This window comes from Heloderma suspectum, chromosome 3 (assembly GCF_057233095.1).
Source record: "Heloderma suspectum isolate Gila_16-S chromosome 3, 16-S_ref, whole genome shotgun sequence".
NCBI classification, from domain to species: domain Eukaryota; kingdom Metazoa; phylum Chordata; class Lepidosauria; order Squamata; family Helodermatidae; genus Heloderma; species Heloderma suspectum.
In genome coordinates, this window is record NC_139460.1 from 259,617,525 (window position 1) to 259,642,724 (window position 25,200).

Sequence of the window (25,200 nt, forward strand, 5' to 3'; positions counted from 1 at the left end):
TTGTGCTTCTGTGCCCATTTTTACAGAGGTTTCGGGCTCTTGTAGCTTTACTAGCAGCTTTTTAAAAAAACAGAACAAAGCTTGGGACTCCATGCTGGAGGGATGTGAGAAACTGACAGAGGTCTGCCTTTGCTTGGAGAGTTGTGCAGCCTGCCTCTGCTGCTTCAGGGAAATGATCTCGGTCAGTTTCACGCTCTTGTGAGGAGAGCCCTCACCCAGGTCATCTTCCATTTGATGGCTGGTCCATCCTGGCCTTTTCAGAGAGCAGTGGAGACTGGTGGCTCCGATGTCAGTGGGGCGATGAATCCACTCCAGATTTCAGTCAGAACTGCACTTTTGATAGCTCCTTTAGAGTTCTGACCGCAACCCGGAGCAGATTCATCGTCCCTTTGACACTGGAGCCACTAGCCTCCGGTGACATCGAGCTGGGTCTTGAAAGGAGGTAGACGCACGCAGGAGGGTTCGCAGAGCTGGAGGCGCTCCCTGGGATGCCCTGGTCCCGGGCCGTTCAGGATATAATCTGGGGGCCAACGGGGCCCTTCTAAAACTGGTGCGATGTGTTTCCTGTAGGAAGTTCCAGCCAATAGCCAAGCTGCCACATTTTGAATCACCTGCGGCTTCCACAGAGTCATCAAATTTATCCCCAACAGAGTGCACCGTAGTAGTCTAAAGGCAAAGCAAGCAGTGTATGCATGGCAGCTACAAGGAACAAGGGGTTCTCTGCTCTAGGTCTTGTCCTATGGAACTCCTTCCCTAGGGAAGCTCCCCAAGCTATCTCACTGCTGGCTTTAGGAGTCTGTATAAAATGTGCTTTTTGTTTTGGCGTTTGTTTTCTAAATCATAGTTTGTTACGCTGGTGGTTATTTATTTATTTATTACAGTTATATCTCACCTATCCTCCAAGGCGCTCAGACTGCCATATATAGTTTGCCCCACTTTCCATTTTATCTGCACAACAACCCTGTGAGGTAGGTTAAGCTGAGTGGTAATGCCTGGGCCCAACGTCACCCAGTAAGAGCATCATGGCTGAGTGGGGGTTTACATGTGGGACACGCTAATCACCATATCACACTACCTTTCTCACGGATCTTTAAATTTGGTTTTATTCTAATTTTGGTTTTAGTATTTTAAGGTCAGGTTTTCTATTTTATGCTCATATTATAGACATCTTTATGAGGGGGGAGTGTGTGTGTGAGAGAAGTTTGGAAAAAAAGTTTAGAAATAAAATAAATATATAAATTAAATACAAGTGAATAGTATGGAAAGCATCGGTCAGTGACAACCTGGAAATGTTCCAAGAAGCACAGGCCTGTTCTAGCCCCCTCCTTTCTTTGTGGCTGTACCCCTCTCCTCTCCGGGACCATATTCTGGGATATTGTCTCTGGAGGGAGTAAATCAGGAGTCTCTAACCTTCTTGGGTTGGTTGGGCACATTTGGAATTTTGAAAGAGTGTCATGGGTGATCTCACAAAATGGCTGCTATAAGGAGGCATGGCCAGCCACAAAACACCAATTTCTTAGAAGGCAAACTGGTGAGACTAAAAGAAAAGTAACTTTTCCAAGAACCTAAGTGCAAGGCGGAGGTGGAGTCTGAGCTTCAAAACACAAAGGCACTCTTATGAACCCAAATAAGGATGGCACTGTATGCAGTGTGCCAGCTTCCCAGAAAAAAAAATTAAAACAATCTTAATTTAAAAAAAAAAAAATCAGAAATGGCAGGGAGCCTGGCAGGTACCAGGAGAGGTGTCTGCAGGCACATTAACACCCATGGGCACCACCTTGGAGACTCCAGGAATAAGTAGTGTTATGGAAAGATAAATAGGTTCACTAAAGCTGGAGTAAGGAAGATATTAACAGTTCCAAAGTTAGATATGATGGTGCAAGGAGTGAGGAAGCAGAAGAACTGTGTATTTTCCAAAGGACAGTCAGGGCCACCTCCCATATCACTTTTAGAAGATGTAGAGTGTACACAGCCATGTTTTAAGAAGGATGAGAGGGAGAAACTCATATAGGGCAGACTTCTGAAAGCAAGACCAGAGGTTGTACATCTACCTGAAACAGACAGAAAAATTTCCAGAGGGGTAGCCGTGCTAGTCCATTGCAGCAGAAACAACAAAGAGTCTTATGGCACCTTAAAGACTAATGCATTTATTCCGGCATAAGCTTTCGTGGGCTGTAGTAGTATAGCACAAAGTACTGCCCTCCAGTGTCAGGTCAAGTGCAAATTGTGGCTCCTTGGAGCTCTGTCGTCCTTTTCCATGAGTGGTTTAACTCTGAGCTTCTGATGCATGGGCTGGCTGGCAGTTAAAACTCCTAAGATGCCCCTTTGGGGTTAGTTGCCCAAATACAAATAAACATATATTTGTGGATAAAGTCACTCAGATTCGTCATGAATTGGACACCACCATTAATGCAGTTCCATTGGTAGAGGCGTTCAGAGCACCGTCTGGTCCAGTTTTATTGGATGAGTTTCAGTTACTGAGGCCTGAGGATGCGGACAAGGTGCTTGGCCAAGTCCGATCGACCACTTGTGTGCTTGACCCTTGCCCTTCATGGCTTATTAAATCAAACAAGGAGGGGTTGTCCGGCTGGGTCCAGGGGGTTGTAAATTCCTCCTTGAGAGAGGGAGTGGTGCCTGCTGCTTTAAAAGAGGCAGTAATTAGACCACTCCTGAAAAAGCCTAACCTGGACCCAGAGGATGTTAACAATTGTAGGCCAGTGGCCAACATCCCCTTCCTGGGCAAGGTGCTTGAGCGGGTGGTTGTAGGACAGCTCCAGGCACTGTTGAATGAAACGGATTATCTAGATCCATTTCAATCGGGCTTCAGGCCTGGTTTTGGAACGGAAACTGCCTTGGTCGCCCTGTGGGATGACCTCTGCCGGGAGAGGGACAGGGGGAGTGCGACCCTGTTGATTCTCCTGGACCTCTCAGCGGCTTTCGATACCATCGACCATGGTATCCTTCTGGATAGGTTGTCTGGGTTGGGAGTTGGAGGCACTGCACTACAGTGGTTCCGCTCCTACTTGGATGGCCGATTCCAGAAGGTGGTGCTGGGGGATTATTGCTCTGTGCCATGGCAATTGTGCCATGGGGTTCCACAGGGCTCTATTTTATCCCCCATGCTGTTTAACATCTACATGAAACCGCTGGGGGAGGTTATCCGGAGGTGTGGGCTGAGGTGCCATCAATATGCGGATGACACCCAGCTCTACCTCTCTTTCTCATCAAAACCAGGTGAGGCAGTGGCTGTTCTGAACCAGTGCCTGGGCACGGTAATGGACTGGATGAGGGCTAATAAACTGAAACTCAATCCAGACAAGATGGAGGTACTGTTAGTGGGTGGTTCGTCTGCCCGGCTAGGTGATATTCAACCTGTTCTGGAGGGGGTTGCACTCCCCCTAAAGGATCAGGTTCGTAGTTTGGGGGTGCTCTTGGATCCAGAACTGTCACTTGAGGCACAGGTGAACTCAGTGGCATGGAGCACTTTTTATCAGCTTAGGCTGGTATACCAACTACGCCCTTATCTGGACAGAGATAGCCTAGCTACAGTTATCCATGCTCTGATATCTTCTCGTCTGGATTACTGCAATGCGTTATACGTGGGGCTGCCTTTGAAAACGGTCCGGAAACTTCAGCTGGTCCAAAATAGGGCAGCAAGATTGTTAACAGGGACTGGCCTGCGAGCTCATATTACGCCAGTACTTTTCCAGCTGCACTGGCTGCCAGTCCATTTCCGGGCCCGATTCAAAGTGCTGGTGTTAACATTCAAAGCCCTTAACGGCTTGGGGCCAGGTTACCTGAAGGATCGCCTCCTCCCATATGTGCCTGCCCGGACCTTAAGATCATCAGCAGCAGCCCTTCTCCGTGAGCCCCTGCCAAAGGAAGTGAGGCGGGTGGCTACTAGGAGGAGGGCTTTTTCTGTTGTGGCACCCCAGCTCTGGAATGAGCTCCCTAGTGAGGTTCGCCTGGCGCCTACATTGTACTCCTTTCGGCGCCAGGTGAAGACCTTTTTATTTTCCCAGGCATTTTAGTTTTCTAAATTTTTATCTTTGCTGTTTTAAATCTGTATTTTAAACTCCTGTACTGCTGCTAGGTTTTATTGTGGTTGTATTGTTATATTGTGGTTTTAATGTTCTATATATTTTAAATTGTTTTATTGTGTGTTGTTTGGTTTTAGTTTTTGTGAACCGCCCAGAGAGCTTCGGCTATTGGGCGGTATAGAAATGAAATAAATAAAATAAATAAATAAATAAATACAAATAAACACAAATAAACACAAAAAAGTGTTTTTATTTAAGAGTGGTTTACTTTAGACCAGCATTGGATGTGCTTTAAATTCCTCCTTTAAAGCACTTTAAACTTGGTACAGTTTGATAGCTAATGCAGTGTAGAAGTTAATGGCATGAGCTAAAAACCAGAGTCCAATCTTACTAGGTTTCACATGGTGTGTGTGTGTGCGCGTCTGGATGTTAATATATCTATATATCTATATCTATATCTAGATATGTGAAACATATCCTGTAATTACCAGCGGAGGCAAATTTATATTTTTCTGCCTAACCTAGGATGCTTCACTATGCCAGTATTTGAAAATCTGATTTAAATAGTTCTAAAATACCATTATTTCAGGCATTTCATATTTTCCTATGGCCCCTTTCAGTGTACCTTATTTGATGCTCACTTACAGCCCTGTGAGATGGGTAGGGATGTATGGATTTTGTTAAACCCATTCCATCTGTGTTTCATTCTTTTGTTCCAACATTCGCTCATTGACGGAAACTGATTTTTTTAGGGATGCATGAGAATGTTGTTCCTGTTTGCAAATGTGCATTTGCGCTAACACATGCTTGTGCAAATGCACATTTGCACAAGTTTGCGCTTGCGAAAATTGCACTTTTGCGCAAATCCCCTCAAAGTAAAAAAAAAAAAGTCTGCAAGTCTGTGGAATCTGCATGACTTGGAAAAAAACAGTCCACTGCAGAATCCGCAGGTCAGATTCATAAAATCTGAACTCATATAAATCCAGTGTGGATTTCTCCAACATCCCTAGATCTGGGTTCAGCTGAGACTTGCCCAAGGCCACCCAGTGAGTCTCGTGAATAAGTGGGGGTTTGAATCTAGTTTTGCCATGTCCAGACACAACACTGTCTACTGAATCATGCTCCCCCATCAAAGGGTGTGATAGCCCTTTAAGAGTGGCCCATCCCTTCTCTCCCCCCTCAGTCTCCAACATGTAGCAAGATTGTCCAGTAAATTTCCAGGAACAGCTGCTGGGCGAATCATGAGGCTGCCACAGTCACACCAGGGGCTTTGGGCTGCACTTCTGTTTAAAGAAGCGAAAATCCAAAGATCAAATAAACACCAAGGCCTGGAGCAACCTTGTGACGGGGGGCGTGGGCAGGGCTGTCTTCTCAGATCTGCAAGCAGGCCACAGAGATGTCTTCTCCCCGAGCCAGCGTTGAAGCAGCCTAGCATTCCTGGGCGACCGAGGGGGCGGCAGTATCAGGGGCTTAGTGCAGAGTGCCTCTAGGTGCCAGTGGGTTGCTAGCAGTAAGTGGTGGGTGGTCAGAACCCCCCAAACCCCAAAGGGCTCTTGATCTTACAGTGACCTTCAGTCTCTACCCAGAGTCCTTGTATTTCCAAACTGGAGCCCCCACTAAATCAGAGTTTCCCCCTGCTCTTCTTAAGTAGCTTAGTCTCTGCTTGTGTATCCTGTTATAGCAGCATTACTTCTCCCCGCTCCAGTCCTGCTCTGCCACCCCCACCCCTGCTGCTAATTGAGCACCCACTAATGTTCAGCATCTAAGGCAGTGGAGGCTGGTGGCTCTGATGTCAGTGGGGCAGTGAATCCGCTCCGGGTTTCAGAACTGGTTTGTACCTTGGATAGCTCCTTTAGAGTTCTGACTGGCTCTGACTGAAACCTGGGGTGGATTCACCAGTCCGCTGATCTCGGAGCCACCAGCCTCCACTGATCTAAGGCTTCGCTTGGCTTTTCCCAAGCTGATATTGCTCTATTGACTTTAAAAGAGGTGGGGGAAAGGGTGCCCTTCCAAAAAATGGCTTGGGGGGGAAAGCCCACCCACCACCAAAGACCCTGTGGGCCTAGGGGTCTTTGGTGGGGTTTGGGCTTCTGCCCTTTCAAGCTGTTTTTTGGCAAGGGACTTTCCCCTCGCCTCTGTGAAAGTCAGTGGAGTGATACCGCGGGAGAGGCATCCCAGGAGATCGCCTGTACACCCCTCCCCTGCCTGGCTCTGAGGAAGGGCCCCCTCAGAGCCAGGCATTTCAGCTGGATCTCTGAAAATGTCCTCTGGCCAGCGTGGCTCTCCAGGGAGCCTGCCCTCTGGCTCGCCGCTGGGCAGGAGGCGGCAAGCGCTCTGGCAGCAAGGGGCTGGGGGTAGAGGTGACGGTGACGCCTCAAATGGCAGGAGATCTTGTGCCGGGGCTGAAGACCAGCCACATAATCTAGGCATAAAATGATGGTTTCTGGGGTGAACCTGGAAAAGCTGGTACAAGCAGCAGGAATACCAGGTTGGGATTAAGAGTAATACAGGAATATGAACATTGGTACCACAAATAAATTACAACGCGAGGAGTGCGAGAGGGGCAGTAAAGTTGTGACAAAGTAGGCATGGGGTATTGGTTAAAATCGGGCATTGTGACAAGTGAGAGGAGAGGTGTTTGAGCATGATCCTTCATGCTTGGCCCCACTCGGGGGCATTTCTTCCCAAGAAGATAAAACAGCTGATGTTCAGGAGCTGGAGGAGCCTTGTCATGTAGGAGCCTTCTGATGTTCAGGAGCTGGAGGGCCTCTGAGCTCTTCATTTCCTTTGCGCTGAACTTGGCCCATCCCGAAGTGGACCCTTAGCATGCCCCTCTCATCTAAAAGAAGAAGAGGGCAGAAGGAGCCAAGGAACAGTGAAGTGTCTCAGAGGCTGCAATCCTGTGCTCCCTTACCTGAGAGTAAGCCCCATTGAACTCGATAGGGCCTACTTCTGAGTAGATATGTATACAATCTCACTGTTAGTGCCACAGGAGGGCTGGTCTGTTGGGGAGAATATCCTGCCTGAGAATAAGTTAGGAATGGTTTGGTAAGTCTCCCTGTCAGTGGAGGCTGATGGCTCCAATGTCAGTGGGGCGTTGAATCCACGCCAGGTTTCAGTCAGAACCAGTCAGAGCTCTGAAGGAGCTATCCAAGGTGCTGTGATGGAGAGCTCCTTTAGAGATCTGACTGGTTCTGACTGAAACCTAGAGCGGATTCACCAGCCTCCACTGCTCCCAGTAAATTAGTAATCGGGCCTGATCACCATGCTGACATTGATCTAAGGTAGGCCAGATTTGAGGGGATATGGTAACGCTGGCTGGGGCTGATGGGAGTTGTAGTTCAACACATCTGGAGGGTGCCAGGTTGAGAAATGCCTCCTTAGAGACCTCTGAAAAAATCTCTCCTCAAAGCAGATTTAGTTGTTGCTAAATGAGATCCGCTCATTCCCTTGCTGCTCCGGAAAGTAGTTCTACTGCTTAGCCTCCCAGCTCAAGCCATGTAATATGTGCCTCTCTTGGGCATAGCCAAGCGTTTCCATTTAAAAACAAGAAGCCGTTATTTTGGTTTACCCATCCCTCTTTTTTTATGTGCAGGAGGCCACCCTGCGTGCAACATCTGAAGAGTTGGGACTGTTCTAGCCTGCCTGGAGCGGAGGAGCAGGAGGTAGGGACTTTTGTTCTCCTTGGCATGGGAGCAGGAGGGATGAGCGCAGTTTATTTATGGGATGCTGCGGGTGTGGTGTGTGTCACATTGGCTGCTTTGGTTCCAGAGTGTTTGAAGCCAGGACAAAACATCATAGAATCCTAGGGCTGGAAGAGACCTTGGAGGTCAACGAGTCCGACCCTCCTGGCCCCGGGATGTAGGAAGGGGCAACGTTTCTCTTTATGTGAAGGCCCTGTCTTTGGGGAATCTGCTTCTGCATTCTGCTTGAATGCTTTACTGCCATCCTGAGAGGATGTGATGAAAAGACGGGGCCCAAGTGGAGCAGGAGAATTTGATGCCCACAGTATCAGCTCCTTTAGAGTTCTGACTGGTTCTGACTGAAAAGCAAAGTGGATTTACCGCCCCACTGACATTGGAGCCACCAGCCTCCATTGGTTGATGCTTAAACCTTTTCTGATGAGCATTACAGGACTTGGGCCCCAGTGTGCCTATGGGGCAGAGAGATACATGTGCCCCAGGGCAATGGGAGATTTAGAGCAGTCTTACCAAACCTAGTGCCCTCCAGGATGTGTTAGGCTACATCTCCCAGCATTCCTGACCATTGGCCATGCTGGCTAGGGCTGATGGGAGTTGAAGTCCAACTCCCATCAGCACCAGGTTAGGAAAGGGTGCTTTAGGCCCTTAGGGGTGTCAGTTGTTGGAGCCTGTAAAATATTAGAAGGGGGGGACTACCCTTCTTTACGTAGACTACTGGGACCAAATAAGGAATGCAAACGGCGGCATAGGGCGCCGCCATTTGCGTACATGCTTTTTTTTTTTTTCCCCAAAGTCACCCGTGATAGGCTACGTAACGATTTACGTAGCCTATCACGGCTGACTTTGGAAATCTAGCCATGATAGGCTACGTTAATCGCTACGTAGCCTATCACGGGGTTGTTGGTTTTTTTTACACTTTGTTTCGCGGCCGGGGAGACGGGGCGCTTCTCCCCGGCCAGAATTTCGGCCGGGCGAGGCGGGAAGCCTCCCCGCCCCCGGCCTGAATTTTGGCCGGGCGAAGCGGGACGGCTCCCCCCCCTCGCCTGAACTTCGGGGGGAGAAGTGAAGCGCCTCCCCCCCACCGCGAAGCACCCCTGCGAAAAAGGTAAGCGACTTTCGTACATCCCTAAATTTTCCTGTGATGATGTTTAAGTCAATGGTGCCCTCTTGTGGCTGAAAGAGGAAGCGGTGCCTGGGAATAAAAAAGCACAGGTTCCTTCTCTGGGGTGAAGGCAGTGGGAGAAGATGCATGTTCACAATAAGGATGTCAGGGAAATCCGCAAGGGGTTCAGATTTCTATGAATCTGACCTGTGGATTGTGCAGCAGACTGGCTTTTTCTGAGTCACATGGATTTTGCAAACTTGCAGACCAGTTTTTCACTTTTGGGGTGATTTGCGCTAATATACATTAGCACTACTTTGCATTAACTAATGTGCATTTGCGCAAGTGGACGTTAGTGCTAACGTGAATTAGTGTAAGTAGAATGAAATTCTGGTTTTAAAAATCCGATTCCGTCAGTGAGCGGATGACGGAATCAAAGATGCGTGACAATCCATGAAACACCGAGGGAACAGATGTAACCAGATCCATACATCCCTACTTCAAAAGGGTTCAATGAGGTCTTGAGGAAGGGGACGCTGGTCATGGGGGAGGATCACCTCCTAGGGAGAGGCCAGCCAGCACCTGAACTCTGCCTACCGTCTGTCTGGGCTCCGTCTCCTCAGTGGGCGGATTGATTGCAAGCCACAGTGCTACAGCAGACCATAGTCTAGCGTGCGGCCATCTTCCTGGGTCCGTGCCTTGCCGCAGGCAGTGCTGTAGGTTCCTCTGTTGCAGTTGTACAAGAAGAGATCAGTCAGTAGGGTGGAGGTGGCAGCGTGCCGCCTGACTTCACCTCGGCACAGATCTGGAAAGCAGGTCTAACAGACAAGATAGACAGGCTGAATGCAGCTGTGGGATGGATGAGAGAGGGTACTGCAGCAACCTGGGGTTGAAAAACGAAGGATGGCACAGCTATGAGTGGAAAAGGAGGCATCGATGAGGCAACGAGCTGTGTGAACCTGAGATGTTTACTCTGAACATGAGTTTTCTGGGAGAGGTGGTCTCACATTCGTTGAAACATGCCCCCATGTCTTCTCTCTCCTCCCTTCCACCCCCCCAGTATAACTATAACTAATAATAAATCCCTAATGGTAAGTGCACCAAATTGTCTAGGAATCCCATCTGGTTGTGTATTCCCTACATATCCTGCATTATGACACATAGCAGAACGTTTTGAAAACCACTTCAATTTTGTTTTTTAAAAAGCACATTTCTAGCCTTCAGGGGGAAAATCTCAGCTACCTGAACAACTTCTGCCCAGAGTTTTCAGTTCAGAAGGAAACTTCCGGGCTTCTTGCAGTTAGAGTGGCCATATTCCAAGATCTTCCTTTCCTGGCCACTATTCTAGTATCAGACTATGCAAAGCCTTCTCCTCACCTAAATTATTTAATAATATAAAACATGTAAATTAAAGGTGCTTCATTTCTTACTATTGCTCTTTTATATGGTAGGTTTGGTATCCAGAGTGGTTTTAAATTCATCCATTCCCATAACAACCCTGCAAAACAGGCCGATAATATTCCCATGTCCAGTGCTCTATCCACTTACTCATACTAGCTCTAATTGTATGTAATTTATTCCAGTAATAGAATTTAGATTTATTTCTCTCCTCTTCCCCCTTTTAATTTTTTTTTTACATTGAGTTAATTGCATGGAAAGCTGGTTGCTGTCTCAGCTTTGCCAAATAATTTTTTCAACGGCTTTTCAGCTGTTGCAGGCATATGGCCCCATCCATGTGTGACTTGAGTGTACAGCAGTCCCAAGGAGAATGCTGCTATACCTCATTCCAAAAGTCTGCACCCAGCCACACAGACTGGCTCACTGCATTGAAATTAATGGGGAAGCTGTTCCTGGGGAAAGTCCTATGAACACATTGGAGCTCAGCTGGAACAGATAGCTCAGTTGAGGCTGGTAAATCTAGAGCAGCCTTCCCCAATTTGGTGTCCTTCAGATGCGTCGGGCCACAACTTCCATCATTTCCCACCAGCATGGCCAATGTGTTGAGAGTGGCAACAAGAAAAAGTTAGCTTTCTGGTTCAGAGCTTCTCCACACGGGGCTTCTATTGTGCAATCAACATTGGTTGCTCATGGAAGTGTGTGAGTCCTTTACACAACGTCATCAACCTCCAGGGTCTCTTCCGCAGTTTAGGACCTCTATCCTTCTTTTAAAAAGATGAGAGATAACGCGATAAGGGATGTTAATCTGATCTATTGGCTGTGTGTAATGACGGTGTTGCACTATAATCACAGCACCATCTAGTGGCTGTAAAATGAAATGTATAGAAACATATAGAACTTGCCAAGAAAGGAGGTCCTTGATTCAAAGCACATGTCCACCTATTTAACGGAGCTGATCTTAATCCTGCAAAGAATCTAGAAGCAGAAAACTCCAGTAAGGATGTGGGATTTCAGCCTCATGTGATGAATCCCTTATATAATTTGAGCTTTTGTAATCCCTTTAACAGGAGCTGTTCTAACCCTTCCTGCATGCAAAAATCTTCCTATGGATACCTCCCTCCCTGCATTTACGAGGGTCCTTTCTATTGTGGTTCTCCCTCTGCAACTCTTCTTTGGGACCACACAGGATGATCTCTCCTGATTACAAATGTTCTACTTGACTCTTGTAAACGTATATTTTATACAAATATAAAAAATAAAATGAAAATGGCATAAGTGCTTCCTTGCCTCTAAGAAATGCTCTGGAAAGAATTGTGCATGATGTAAAGCAGGTATAATATCAGAGAGTGTTGCATTAATGCTCTTGAGTTGCAGGAGAATCATCACCATCATTATGATGGGGAGAGTTTCATACTTGTATTTATAATAGGGAACGGAAGCGGCTTTGCACAGGCTGGAATAGCCCTCCCTTTGATACAGCAAAGCCTTCAAGCCAACTCTCGCATCTGTCAGTTGGACATATTATGTGCACCCCATCTAAGTGAAGCTATACCTGCTGGCCAGGGCTGCCTGAAGCAGAGCAGCAAATGGTGCCCTCCACCCCCACCCCCACCCCCACCCAAAACAAGGTACATAGTATCCAAAGCCAGCAAAGGTATTTTGGTACATGAGTCAGGAAATCCCATAAGCACTTCTTTGCATCCCTGGCAGGAGAAACACAATAACAACTAAGCAAATAACTAACCATTTACTGCCCCTTTATGACAGCCAAAACCTGCTGCCTGAGGCGACTGCCTCACTCTGCCTCATGGTAGGGCCGGGCCTGCTCCTGGCACCTCTAGGCATGACTCTTGCCATGGTGCACCCCTAGAGCCCCCTGAGAGAGGGGTCTGTCCAACTCAATCCCTTTGGGGAGGGCTGTCTCACAGCAGGGGGAGGAGACACATATAATTCTATTAATCTTCCCTGGCTTCAGACTGTATGGACAGCAAAGCTACATGCTGGTTAGGGAGGGTTACCCCTGGTGGCTGAAGATGTTACTGCATGCTTTGACAAGGACACATTCAAATTAACATTAATGATTGCATTTTAAAAACTAAATAACCCTGAGGTGCACAGGCCCCCTTTAGTATGCATACCAAGTCTCAGGTGACTAGGTTTCATGGTCTTGCCATTATGGCACTGATGGAAGGACCGATGGACGGACAGACATCCTTTTTTTTTATTATTACAGAAGACACAGAGAAAAACTGCCCACCTTCAGTCAGGGTGCAAATGTAACTGGCTTCTGTGGCCTGACAGAGGCCTTGAGTATTGATGGAAGGTGTGGACCTAGGGAGAGAACAACGGAGTGTGTGCATGCTGATGGAAAGTGGAGTGTGAAGGGTGCTTCTGGGATGCAGAGAAATTGGGGTGTGGGCAAAGGGGCGGATGTCTTGCCATCAGATGGTATTGGTGGGGGAAGAGACACTGTCCGGTACAGCAGCAGGTGAGCAGATTTCAGGCTTGTAGGGTCTGCTTTTGCTTTTTTTACTAGAACCCGGAGATCCAACCTGAGCCTGGTGCAAAAGACACACACACACAGAATTCTGTTCCCAGGGCTTTGTTGTTGTAAGTCTCAGAATTGAGCTGGCAGTCCTTCCACACAAAACCGCCACCTCTGTTTACCTCCACCGTTTTTCATTTCATCAGCAGTATAATTTAGGGTGGGGCGGATCAGTGTTGTTTTTCCTACTGTTAGATCTTTGTGAGTGGGAAATCCGTGCCGATCTACCAGAAATTCCCCAGCGTTCTCTCCCAGTAGATCCAGATCTGTTTTCTGCCCTTCGCTGCTGCACAGCGTCGAGCACACCGTTGGCGCAAAAGTTGAATAGCGGTAGTAATTGTGTGTGCGTCTGTCTGCGTTCGCTACATCGCGTATTTAAGAAGTGCAGATGCAAAGAAAGTAAGGTGCGCACGGTATGTTACCAGGTGGCTTGGAGAGGCGCCCATCACGGCTGGCGAGGCGTTCGGGGCGCGCCCGCGCAGCGCTGCGCCCTGGAGTTGGGGGCGCCTGCCCGCCATGCGTGTATCTCCGGCCAGGCGTGGGGGGGGGGGGAGGCCGGGCGAGCAAGCAAGCAAGCAAGCAAGCAAGGGAGGAAGAGGAGGGTTGGAGGATCTGAGACTCCAGAGTCCCGGGTAGTCGAGGGGAGGAGCCTGTTCAAACTTGTCGAGACGCGGCGGCGGCGCTGTGAGTCGGCCGGGAGAAGAACCATGTCCGGAGCGGCCGAGCGGTGGACCGGCACTATGGAGGCGGCCAGGCCAGGTGCGGGACTGACGGGCGGGTGGGAGGTCAGGTCACGATCCGCTCTCCGATGGGGACGCGGGCGAGGAAGGTGCCTTAGGCCCGCCCGCCTCAGCGCACCCCCCCCCCCTTTAAAGAGTCTCGGGCGCGGAGTTGGCGACCCAGAGGCTTGGTGGGGGTTTCCAGGGTATCGGGCCGGCAGCGATGCCTCCGCTGAGCTGCCTCTCCTCAGCTCCGAGCCCCTCTCCCCATCTTCCCTCCTCCAGTCTCCTCTCCCCGGGGCGTGTGGGGGGTGGGGGTGGTGGGGGAGGAGGGACCGAGTTGGCCGTGCCGTCCCGCTGCGCTCCTGGTTGTGCGCCTAGTCGATGCTTCTGGCGTGATTTCCTCCCTCCGCCCCAGGCCCCAGCGGCTTTGTATACGTTGTCCCGGCCCGAATCTCCCTTGGCCCTCGTCGGCCCGGGTCGTCGGAACAGAGCTGCGCGTCCTCTCGCCCGAGGGGCGGCCTCCGAGCGCTTGGCCTGTGTCCCTCTTGCCCGTTACTTTGTCCCTCGAAGGGCGGAGGAGGTTTCTTCCTGCCGGGCTTGTGGCGCGCAAGAAGGTGCCCCCTTCCTCCCGCCCGGCCCTCTGCTCGTGGTGGGGCAGCCTTCTGCCAGACCGTGAGCTTCCCCATCTGGCCTAGTGGGCTTCCCCGGCTTTCTTCTTTTCATTCATGGGGAAAGTTTGACCGTGGCCTCCCTCCTCCGCCTCCTTGGGACTCGCTCCGGCGGTGTGCAGGGAGGAGCTGGCTTGGCGAAGGCCCCCGGGCTGGGTGCCGGCCAGAGCCCTCCCCTGGCACCAGACTGCGGCGGAGCCCCCTTCAGGAGAACGAAGATGCATTGCCTGCCTGCCTGTTGAGTCAGTCACTGCTGGCTCGTGAGGAAGGACATTTGGGCTTTATCCACCTGCCCTGCTGCCCCCCAGGCTGGAGGGGCTGTGCGTGCCGGGATGCTTTCCTGGAGTGGCATCAACAAGCACAGTCTAGACGATCAGCCTGGAAAGCCAAATCAGCCCCCCACCCTCACTGCGCCATTGTAGAGCAGCCGCCCCCAACCTGGTGCCCCCCAGATGTGATGGGCTCCCAGAATTCTGGGAGTTGCAGTCCAGCATATTTGGAGAGCAGGGGGACACACACACACACACACACACGGGACGTCTGTTGCAGATTGTGTTCGCTCCTCGGTTCTGAAGAGGGACTTGGGGAGCGGGGTGCACATGGTGTGTGAAAATGAGGCAATTGTAGGGTGAGTGAGGGTTGTATATCATTTTTGGTAGAGGAGGAGATACCTGGGTATGGGGAGGCTGATGAGAAAGTTAGGCAGAACTGATACTTGGAGGGGCAAAAACTGCCGGACTAAACTGGCAGGCTTTCAGAAGCACCCGGAGAGCGTGTGTGATGGACGCAGTGGCTAAAAGGGCTCATTTAATGTGCTTGTTTGCTCACAGTGGCTTATCATTGTGGAACATGTGTGTGGCGCTGAGCAGGCCAAACTTTGCCCACACAGCTTTCTTGTGCTACATAGGAACATCGGAAGCTGCCTTACGCTGAGTCGGACCGTTGGTCCATCTAGCCCAGTACTGTCGACGGTGACTGGCAGCGGCTCTCCAGGGTTGCAGGCAGGATTCTTTCCTAGCCCTACCTGGAGAAGCTGGGGATCGAACCTGGGATATTCTGCATGCACAGCATGTGCTCTACCACTGAGCCTGGATGCTGACACAAGTCCTGGTTGAGTGGGGATTTGAATGGTTCTCTGTTGAAGTCATATTCATATAATAATAATATCACCCTCATTATCAAATCATAGGCCAATGTACAAAATTCATTAAAACAACAATTAAATAAAATACAAGGATAAAAACAAACAAGAAATCTACTAAGCTAGATATATATGAGGGTGCTCTGTATGTTAATTACCTTTCTTGGAGAAATGAGATGCCCCGGGGTCAGGAGGATTGAGAATAGGAAGCAGGCATTGCAACTCATTGGTTTTGGACTCTTGCCTCTAGCTTCCTTTGTATTTGTGACTTCTGTTGCTCCTTGAGATCGTGTCTGAGCCTCGGAATTGTTTGGCAGAGGCAGTGCTGCCTTGCCACCTTTTGGAATGTGTCTGTGAATCACCATTCCATTCTCTATAAAGAAGAAACTGTGGCCCCTGAAATCCCCAGCACTTTTAAAGCTCCCTGCAGATGGCCATTTAGTCTTGCAGGTATTGGAGGAGACAGGGAAAGTGGTGCTGTTTGTAACTTCCTCCCAGGCCATATGCTGGTCAACTGAGGATGGATAGGGGCGAAAGTATCAAAGAGCTAGGAAGCCTCTCTGGTGTGCAAACTGCCAGAGTTGGGATTTAGGGAATCATTTGTGATTGGTGCATCCGTGCGTGCAAAGAGCAAAGCAGGCTTTTTCTTGGGTACACTCTGCCAGCAGGGCTGAGAGGAGTACAGGGATTGTGTAAAGGTTAGGGTCTGCCTGCTCTGATCACGTTCTTTGTTCCTGCAGCTTTCGGCTGGATGGGCTTGATGGCTTCAGCAGATGCCTCCCCCTTTTCTCTGCTTTCAGCTGGAACTGATGGGGGAAGGGTGGGCACCGACCTGACCTCGCTCTCCTCCTTCCCTTCCCTGCAGTGTCTTGTTCTCCCAACAGCATTGTTGTGCAGGCACAGAGCGTAAGATTAATGCTAAAAGTGGAGGCAAAAGGCGCTTTCTGATGCCTTTGCAGAACCTTCATTCACCATGTACAAGTGGCATGTTTCCTTCCAAAGCGTTGTGGGAAAATAAGCCCCTGGGAGAGACAGGCTGGATTTGGGGGAATGTGGTGAGGGTCTGATACTTTTGATTGGAAGTGTGTGTGGCTCTGATGCTGCAGTGGTGGCCGTGAGCTTCCTTTCTTTGGTCTCCCAGTGGAGGACAAGCATGGATTTCTAACATGGTTACAGCTATGTTTAAAGCTATGGTTACAGTCTGTGACTCTCAGATCCATGTAGGGTAAGGATAGACAACTGATGCCTTCTCATCTGTGCTGTCCATGCTGCATGGACCTCTGCTTCTTTCTTTCACAGACACTAATGCAGATGCCAAGGACTCTTAAACCTCTAAATATGGCCCTTATTGAAAATTTAATTGCTGACGTAGGATTGTTGCTCATATGTGCAGATCTCTGTGAAGTGGCTAAGGAGCTGTGGACCAGGAGGTCCTCAGCTGAACTGTTGCCTTTGCAACAAATTCACCAGGAGGTCTTAGGCAGGCAAGACACTGCTCTTCCCCATCTGCAATATGGGTATAATCAGCCTGACCTCATCTTGTGGAACTTTATTACTGAAATAACAGACGTGAAGCACTTTAAGCACTCTAAAGTTCTATATAAATGCTAAATATTTTTGTTAACATGTTGCAGCTAGCTGGGATTAGGGTTCTCTGCAGATTGTTCCTCTGCCAATCTATCCTTTGACTGCTTGCTGTTTAAACCTGTACTGTGGTGAGCAGAGCTGGCCCAAGGTTTTGCTGCCCTAAGCAAATTAAAATCTACCGCTGTGCCTTAGCATAACAAGCATTTTAAATGATCCAGAGTTGAAAAGGATACTATTTTAATTTTTAATGTAACTTCCTTCTTCCCCCTTGACAACTATGTCTCTGTTCACTGGGCGATCAGATCGTGTCCCCTGGAGTGTTGAAAATGTTGCCCGGCCTGAGAGCTGCTAAGCTGGCTTTGTGCTCCTTTTCCGAAAAGTGCTGGCAACACATTTCTATCTCTCCAAGATATTCACATAGATGAGTTAGGTACCCCTGGAATTTTGGCACCCCAGGCAGTGGCCTAGTTTGCCGCTATGATTGGGCCAGCCCAGATGGTGAGATGGTGAGCTAGCCTACAGGTGTGTAGCCAACTGCTTGCCTTCCAGATCTGGTGTGAACATGCTGGAGTTCCAGAGGACTGGGGAGTTGGGTCTCTTTACCAAGATGTGTATGTGCTGCACTCAAGATCAGCTCATGTTGCATAGCTGTGATGGAGCAGGGAGGGTAGTTGCCTTTCACGATACTAAGAAAGCTACCTCTCCTATTTGCACCTTTAAGTTTCCTCTTCACATCTTGTGTGACTGTGGCTGGATTAACTATATGGATTTCCTGGGGGTGGGGGAGGAAGTGGTGCTGGGACATCACCCAGCAGCTGCTGGCTCCCCCGCACTGGCACAAGTTACCATGAGGGTTAATTCTCTCTACACACACGCGCGCGCGCACACGCGCACACACACACTGGGCTCGATGAGAGGGTGAGGATGGTTGCTCCCCATGGCTGATCTGGAATGTGTGAGGAGGATCCCTGCTGGGCTGACCCAGCCATGCCCCTATTGGTTCCTGTCCCTGATTGACATGCACTAGGCCGCTCTTCTGGGTGGCCTGTTACGCCATATCCATCCAGCACTCATGGGCTCACAATGATCATAACTCATTAGCTCAGCATGTGTGTAGCTATCATGTGGCCTGCCCTGATGCAGGGGAGAGTGGAGCTGTTCTTAAAAGTGATGGGATGCACTCCTGCAGATTGGTTTTGTCTGAGGGATTTAATGTTCATGCTTTGGTAGGTTCTTCGTGACATTTTGGCCCCACAATGTCTTGTCCCCTGTGTAGCACCTGCTGCTGTCACCTTTTTCATACAGTATCCCATCATGACAATGTTTCTGTCATGATGGGATGCTGTACTTTATAGCTTCCTTGGGAGCAAGGGAATCACAGCATAGCAAAGTGCTCGAGAGAGCAAATAGCTCCAGATAAACTAAAATAAGCAAACTGGACCATGATCTACAAGAGACGGCAACAAATTTTCAGGGACCCTGTTAAGTTTGACCAGGATTAAAAAAATACCTCCTGGATCTAAATATTGCAGTTGGATTAGACACAGAGCCTGAGCAAAATCTGTCTACTGTAAATCTTCCCAAAAAGAAATATAGAGGTGGTGATGGGGTCAGACTCACAAATTCTTGACATCCAGCTTCTAGTTGTGGTGACTCCTGATGACCAGAGCAAAGCTGGTGCTGGTGGTGTTGGAGATACTGTCTGACCCTACTAGAATATGTTAATGACTTTTAAAAGTACTTCAACTGAGTGTGCCATCCAAGTTCACAATTCTTGAGGATGTTGAATGCACAAAACATACTGTAAAGGAGGCACATAAATGCAAGCAATAAATAAAAATAATCTAGGAGCGTATTCTGAAAGTTACTAGCGCATCCCAATGCAATGCTTGTTCTGGAGTCATAAGTTGTGTAGAAGATGCTGGTATGTGGTTTTCTCAAATCTAGAAAGCCTTTTGAATTAATAGGAAAAGTGAATTAGGGTGCAATGCTATTCATGTTTAGACAGAAAAAAGGCCTACAGCACCCAACATCCCCCAGCCACCCATGCTGGCTGGGGCATGCTGGGAATTGTAGGCCTTTTTTCTGTCTAAACATGCATAGGATTGCACCTTTAACCTTAAAAAATCAAGTTAAAAGTGGAAGGCATCATAAATAACAATGCTTAGCAAATTTTTAATTAGGAATTTTAATATGCTTTCCTATCATTATGTGCTCCAATTTTTCAGCTGAAGAACTGAAGGGGAGAGAGAGAGAATCTAGCAATGTGGCTCTTCCAGGATTTGAACACCTGTCTTACCTTTTCACAGGACAACACTATTTACTATCCACACAGCTTACCCCCACAGGTGTTACAAACTCTTATAGGTATGGATGGAAGGATGTTCAAATTTCTAGATGCTGTATTACATCTTTAGGCAACCAGGAGCTTGGGATTTTCCCAGACCCAATTTTTATATATTGATTTGAATTCTGGCCTTTCCAAGAGGTACTGCATATTGAATATTAAAGAATCAAAAACATAGAAATGTAGAACATGGGCAATTTAAAATGAAACCTCTATTTGATTAATCCTAGTGATCAGGCCTGGACAGATATCCCAGGCACTAGGATCAAACTCTTAAGTACCAATACCAGATTTGTAAGCACTGGGATGATGAGGCTCTTTGATTTTTTTTTTTCAGTCTTGTTTAAGGCAGATTTGTTTAGTTTGTCCTTAATGTAAAGGGGATAGTAATAGTATGTCATTTTCTTAGGAGCTGTTGTAAGATAGAAGCCACCTAGCTCCTGGACTTATGAAATTTCATTAAGCCATTGATTTTAATTATTAAATAATGTTTCTAGCCCTCATGATGGAATACAATCCAGGATGTTCCTTGGCACCCCAAAACTAGAAACTTGCCTGTTTTGCTTTCTCATTTTTAGGATGTTTTGATATTTTGAGAATTGCTCACTGAAATATTTGTGACACCTTCTGTTGCAAAAAATAAAAAAAGCTTCCTCCCCAAATCTTCTCTGAACTGACCTGATTACTGCGCTCTCTTCTCTTGTATAATAGGTTTCCCAGGTGCTAGGCCTGAGTGGCACCGTCTGCAACTTTCCTAGGCTGTTGTCTCTGAGAGTGGCCCAGCTGTGAGGTCAAATTCAGGACCTCCCTGGAGTTTCAGGCTCATTGGTTTAGGCCAACATTTGCATGAAAACAGGAGCTTTGTTTCCCACTATAGCTTCTGCTGCTGCTAGTGCTGGTGGATTATTTCTCCCATAATCCCTTAGCCTGGCAGTTGCTGGGAGATGTTGATTATGTGACAGACAAGAGGATCCTGACACCAAACAGGGCCTAAAGCAGCAGGAGCCTGCTTGGAAACGAAGATCTGGTTTCCAGGCAGATGCCTATCCAGGAGGAAGAGGAGCAGCAAGTGTGGGGGTGGAAAAGGGCATGGTTCCCTGCATGGATGGATGGATGAATGTTGGAAAGTGTGGTCCCCTTCTCTGGATTTGTCTTCCTGTCTGAAGTTTAGCTGTGAATGCTTCCTGAGCTATAAATGCTGGTTATATTTACACTAGATTACTATAAGGCGCTCTACATGGGTCTGCCTTTGAAGACAGTTTGGAAACTTCCCTTGGTACAGAATGCAGCAGCAGGAATGCTTGTGGGGGCCATATGGTTGGAAGACAGGATTCCGTATGCTTGGAACATATGTTACCTATTCAGTACTGGTTACGCTGCCTGCCTGTTTCTAGACCCAATTTAAAGTGCTGGTTTTAGTCTTTAATGCCTTAAATGGTTTGGGACCAGGTTATCTGAAGGGCTGCCTGCACCAGTACAAGTCTGCCCGAGCAGTGAGATCAGTCTCAGCGGCCCTGTCTGGCCCAGTGGAAAAGAGACATCAGTTCAAGGGATATTAAGGAAAGGGCCTTTTCTGTGGTGGCCCTGAATTTGTGAATGACCTCCCCAGAAAGTACATATGGTCTCATCACTGAAGATTTCATAAGAATTCTTAAGACATTTTTATTCCATTCTGCTTTTTATTAAGAAATCTTGATTAAATTTTACTGCCCATTTTAAGGGGTGTATCATAGATGGTACAAGTGGATGACTGTATATATTGTTATATTTGTCTGTATAATTATTTTGTACAGTGCCCTGTGACAGCAATGACCCTGAAAGTTGGTTTATAAATAATTTATTAAATAGAGTCAATGCAGTTTCCTATGCCGGAGGAGCAAAATAGTTGTTGGGGGTTCAGGAATAGATGTAACTCAAAGTTAAGGAGCTTTGTGCAATGAACACATCCTGCGCCCAAGAATGTGTTTGCAGCACTGGAACTGAGCTCCTAGTCCTTTCATAAAAAACCACTCCTGGTTTTCCCAAGCTACTTCATTTCAGCAGCTTAATGAGGTGGTGCTGGCTGGGTTGTTTTAGTTGTTGCTGTTGTTAAACAGTTTGGGGGCTAGACACACTTGCTGATCTACTACAACTCACCCAGACATCTACCAGTAGATCCCAGTCTACTGCCTACCCACTGCTGGTGTAGCTGATCCTTGAGTGTGTCTGTGTTGTGTTGGCAAGTGTTAGGCTGCCCAGAGAACTTGTTAAAGGGAGGCCTTTAAATAATGCAAATAAATGAACAATAATATTAATAGGCTAAGATGGGGATAGTGTCTTTGGCATAGCTTTGGGCTCTGTTCAAACTCTGTGCAGTTTGAGTTATAGTCCCTTGTAATGAAACCTAAAGCTGGGATTAGACCAGTAAATTATTGACTGTATTCTTGGAGGTGCAGTTCTATCATGATGCCCGTCAGCCTCTGAACTTGGAGGCTGACAGGCATCCTATGCAGAGTGGGAGGAATGTGGAGGCAAAGGTCCGCTCTCCATTTCTGGTAGATGGGCTTTTTTGCCTGTCTAGCTGAGGTGTCAGGGAGGGAGAGGGAAGGAGGCTGGGGAGGCCGGAGGATTCCTCGTAAGCTGGCCTCCCCAGTCCCCTCCTCCCCACCCATGGGAATGCCCCCTTTATGTTCCCTCCAAGTTTGCTTTTGTGACCTTGGAGAGGCAGCCAGAGCAGTTCTCTCCATACCAGCTGAGAGAGGGAGGGGAGCTCAGACTCCTGGAGCTGAGGTTGGAGCACTGACTCTGACCTCGGATCCAAGAATCCGAACTATCCTATTCTCCCGCTCCCCCATCGATGCTGTCTAGGGGCCATAGGATTGCTTTCCCCAAGTGTTAACGTAGTGAGAACAATTAAGAAGCTAAATCATCATCAAACTGTGGTTCGGTGTTACAACTGAACTGGGCCATAGTGTGTAACAGGCAGTGTAATAACCTGGCTATTATGTTATTTTTTTTAAGTGTTATTCATATATGAACACCCAGGTCTGCTGGGCTCATTATGACATGCTATGTGACGTGCCTCCTTCCACTGCTTGGAAGGGTGGGTAATGATGCAACAGTAACAGTCGGGAGTATGTGATAAGTAACCATAGTCTGGATTCATGCCAGTGGTCGCTCTAGCCTACTATCTGGTGATGGAGGCAGTGGCCGTAAAGGGGAGGAACCAAACTGCAGACCAGAGCAGTGTGATATATTGCGCTGCTGTGAAATTTGTGCTGTATTGTTGAGCAGCAGGGCAGGACACATTTTGAAGAAGTCTTGAAGCAGAGGACTTAAAGACATAGTTGGTAGACATAAAACCATGTTGGGACTGAAGCTAGAAAACTCAGTTCTTGAAATGTTTTAGAGGCAACCAGCTAGTTGAAATCCTCAATTTACATTGATCCGGATTCAATATGGAAATGCGTTTTCACAAACCTATGCCAAAGTGTAAATCTATACAGCATGTTGCATAAACTCAGCATTTTTTAGTCTGCACCAAGATTGAAAGAGTTCTGTCTGTAAGACACCTCTGTTGAAAGTTTATGGAAGCAGCAGTTCAGCATCCTCTGGTGATGCAGAAAAGGATCAACAAAGAGCAGATTGTTGCCTGCTTTCTATAAATGGAGGGAACTTTTCTGATGCTAACTGTGGGTTCTCAACATGCGTCACTCTCTGATTTTGTGGGCCAAACTAGATGCCTATAAAGTGGTGGGATGTGGTCTATTTTTTATATTAAAAAGGCCCTGGGGGAGGGAAATGAAACCTACCCCTTCAGGGCGTTACATTACCATACTGAGGTAGTTTATACTGTTTTTCCCTAGCCTAGCTCCAAGGAGCCAAATGGGAGAAAACAGCTTAAAGCAGCTAGGTGTGGCAAAGTAAGGCAGGGAAGGGGTGGCTTTTGCTGTCCTACCCTGGGAACTCACTTTGATAAACCAAGCAGACTCCCCAGTCCCACTTTGTAGGACCTATAAAGTGGGACTGTGAAGACTATATTTTATATTCAAGTGCCTTGTGGCAGTGGTTCCCAACTGTGGGACTGAGGAGTGGGCCTTCAGGGAGGGGGAATAGTCTCAGCCAGGCCTTGGCAGGCCAGATGTGGAAGCCTCATGGGCTGTAAAATGCCCATGGGCCAGAGGTTACCCTCCGCTGTTATAGGAAAATTGGGCAAGCATGTGTTTATTAAATATGTGCATGTCTAGTTTAGTCTGATGCTTTGTTTGTCATTTGAATGATAGAAACAATTATTTTAAACAAATCCCTTGTTGCCAGCAGTATATGAACACAGGAAGTTGTCTTATTGTCAAACTGTTCTTCCATCTAGCCCAAATTGTTTACTGTGGCTGTAGTAGCTCTCCAAAGTCTGAAACACATGTCCTGCAACCAAAGATCCTGTTGCTGGAGATGCCAGGGGTTAAATCTGAGACCTTCTGCATGTAAAATATGGCCACTGCCACTAAGCTATAGCCCTTCCCTGGCAGTTTTCAGTTAGCTGGAATGAGTGGGAAAAACCACATGTTCAGAATGATTTGTTCTCTCCAGTCCTGTGTGGAGCTTAAAAAACCATGTTAGGTGGATTCTTTTATTCTGCTCTTGTGAGCTATTAAGAAAACACTTTTATGCTTTCTATCTTCTCTCAGCCATGAAGGCTAAGCTTTCTGAAGTGGAAAGCTTAAGATCTCAAAATGGCAGTCAGTATTTTGCAGGTTACACAAAAGTGGCTCAATTCCCATGTCTAGGAGTTTGGCCTTAGCTATCAAGCAGAAGACATTGATTCTTTGATCTGGATAACTTTGATTATCTGGGCCAATCTACAGTCCTTCTTAGAATTGTGTTAAACACTGAATGCCCTATTTCAACTATTTCTGGTGGTGGTGGTGGTGGTGTGTTCCACAAGCCTGTTCAGTGATAATTTATATTCTTTGGCCACTGTTGAAGTTTATGCAATTTACATCCATGGAACATCCTCTAGTTTTTGGGGCTGTGCTGGAGCAGACAGCCAATGGCTATTATGTCATCTCTGATATGAACTTTATGGCTAGCTCATTGTCTACACTGCTGCAGGTTCTGTGGGTTACTTCATGACTCAAAATCGCTTTCTCTCTTGAGTAGCTTCCAGTCATGAATTGTAACTAACACTGAATACAGCTAACACTACCATGCAGCCACTTTTTAGTTAAAATCAGGCAGCTTTTTAAAAATAGTCTTTGCCAACTACAGGCAACAACTTGAAGTAGGAAGTGAAGAATCCCTTCTCCATGAATGGGAACCCTACACTAACTAGAAAGGACATCAGTGTGATCTTGGTGCTCTCTGCAGTGAGTGAAAATGGTGTTTCTGTGGTCATTCGTCCAGGCCATTCACTCCCCATCTGCCCTGAACAATTTTCTGTGGGCACTTGGGAATTCTGACTCTGGTGCTATAGACCCTGCAGCTTAAGTATTGGCTGTCTTATTATTTATGCCATCTGGATTGGGGTTGAGCTGCTTCCTCCAGTGGGATTTACCCACAATCAGGCTAAAAAAGGTTGTGGCTTTCCACCCTTTCAAAGCATGCTTTTAGCAAACAGGAGATTCTGTTCCGCAATAGGGATTGTGTGTCAGATACTAAAGCACAGGATTCTGTCCTTTTAACCCAGTGTTGTCTACACTGATTGGCAGCAGCTCTCTAAGGTCTTAACTGGAGATGCCAGGGATTGAACCTGGGACTTTCTGCATGCAGAGCAGATGTTCTACCACTGAGCCGAGGCCCCTCTCCATGGCATGTATGCAAATTCACCTATTTGTATTAATCTGGAATACCAACCACTCAGTTATCTCAATCCCTAATGCCGTGTAGAAGTTTTATGTGCCATCAACATGTGTTGGCAGGATGGAAATAACAATATACCCTTCTAGCACTTCTGTAAACATGATAGAGTTACTA

The 25,200-nt window shown here is 47.6% G+C and overlaps 1 protein-coding gene across 5 annotated transcripts in view; it reads left to right on the top strand.

Moving 5' to 3' along the window:
• Window positions 1-25,200, top strand: part of LZTS2 (leucine zipper tumor suppressor 2) — a 75,997-nt gene that overhangs the window by 30,775 nt on the left and 20,022 nt on the right. For 2 of the 5 annotated variants that reach the window (XM_084846484.1, XM_084846483.1), the window contains exon 2: window positions 7,636-7,705. The exons of 2 other annotated variants lie outside the window; for them this stretch is intronic. Coding sequence is in view for 1 of the 3 variants with exons in the window: in XM_084846483.1 (XP_084702609.1) it covers window positions 7,636-7,705 (70 nt within the window). In the remaining 2 variants the exon portion in view is untranslated. Of the gene's footprint in view, window positions 1-7,635; window positions 7,706-10,314; window positions 13,546-25,200 lie in introns of those variants that run through there. One more of the 5 variants, XM_084846485.1, reaches the window with a different exon arrangement.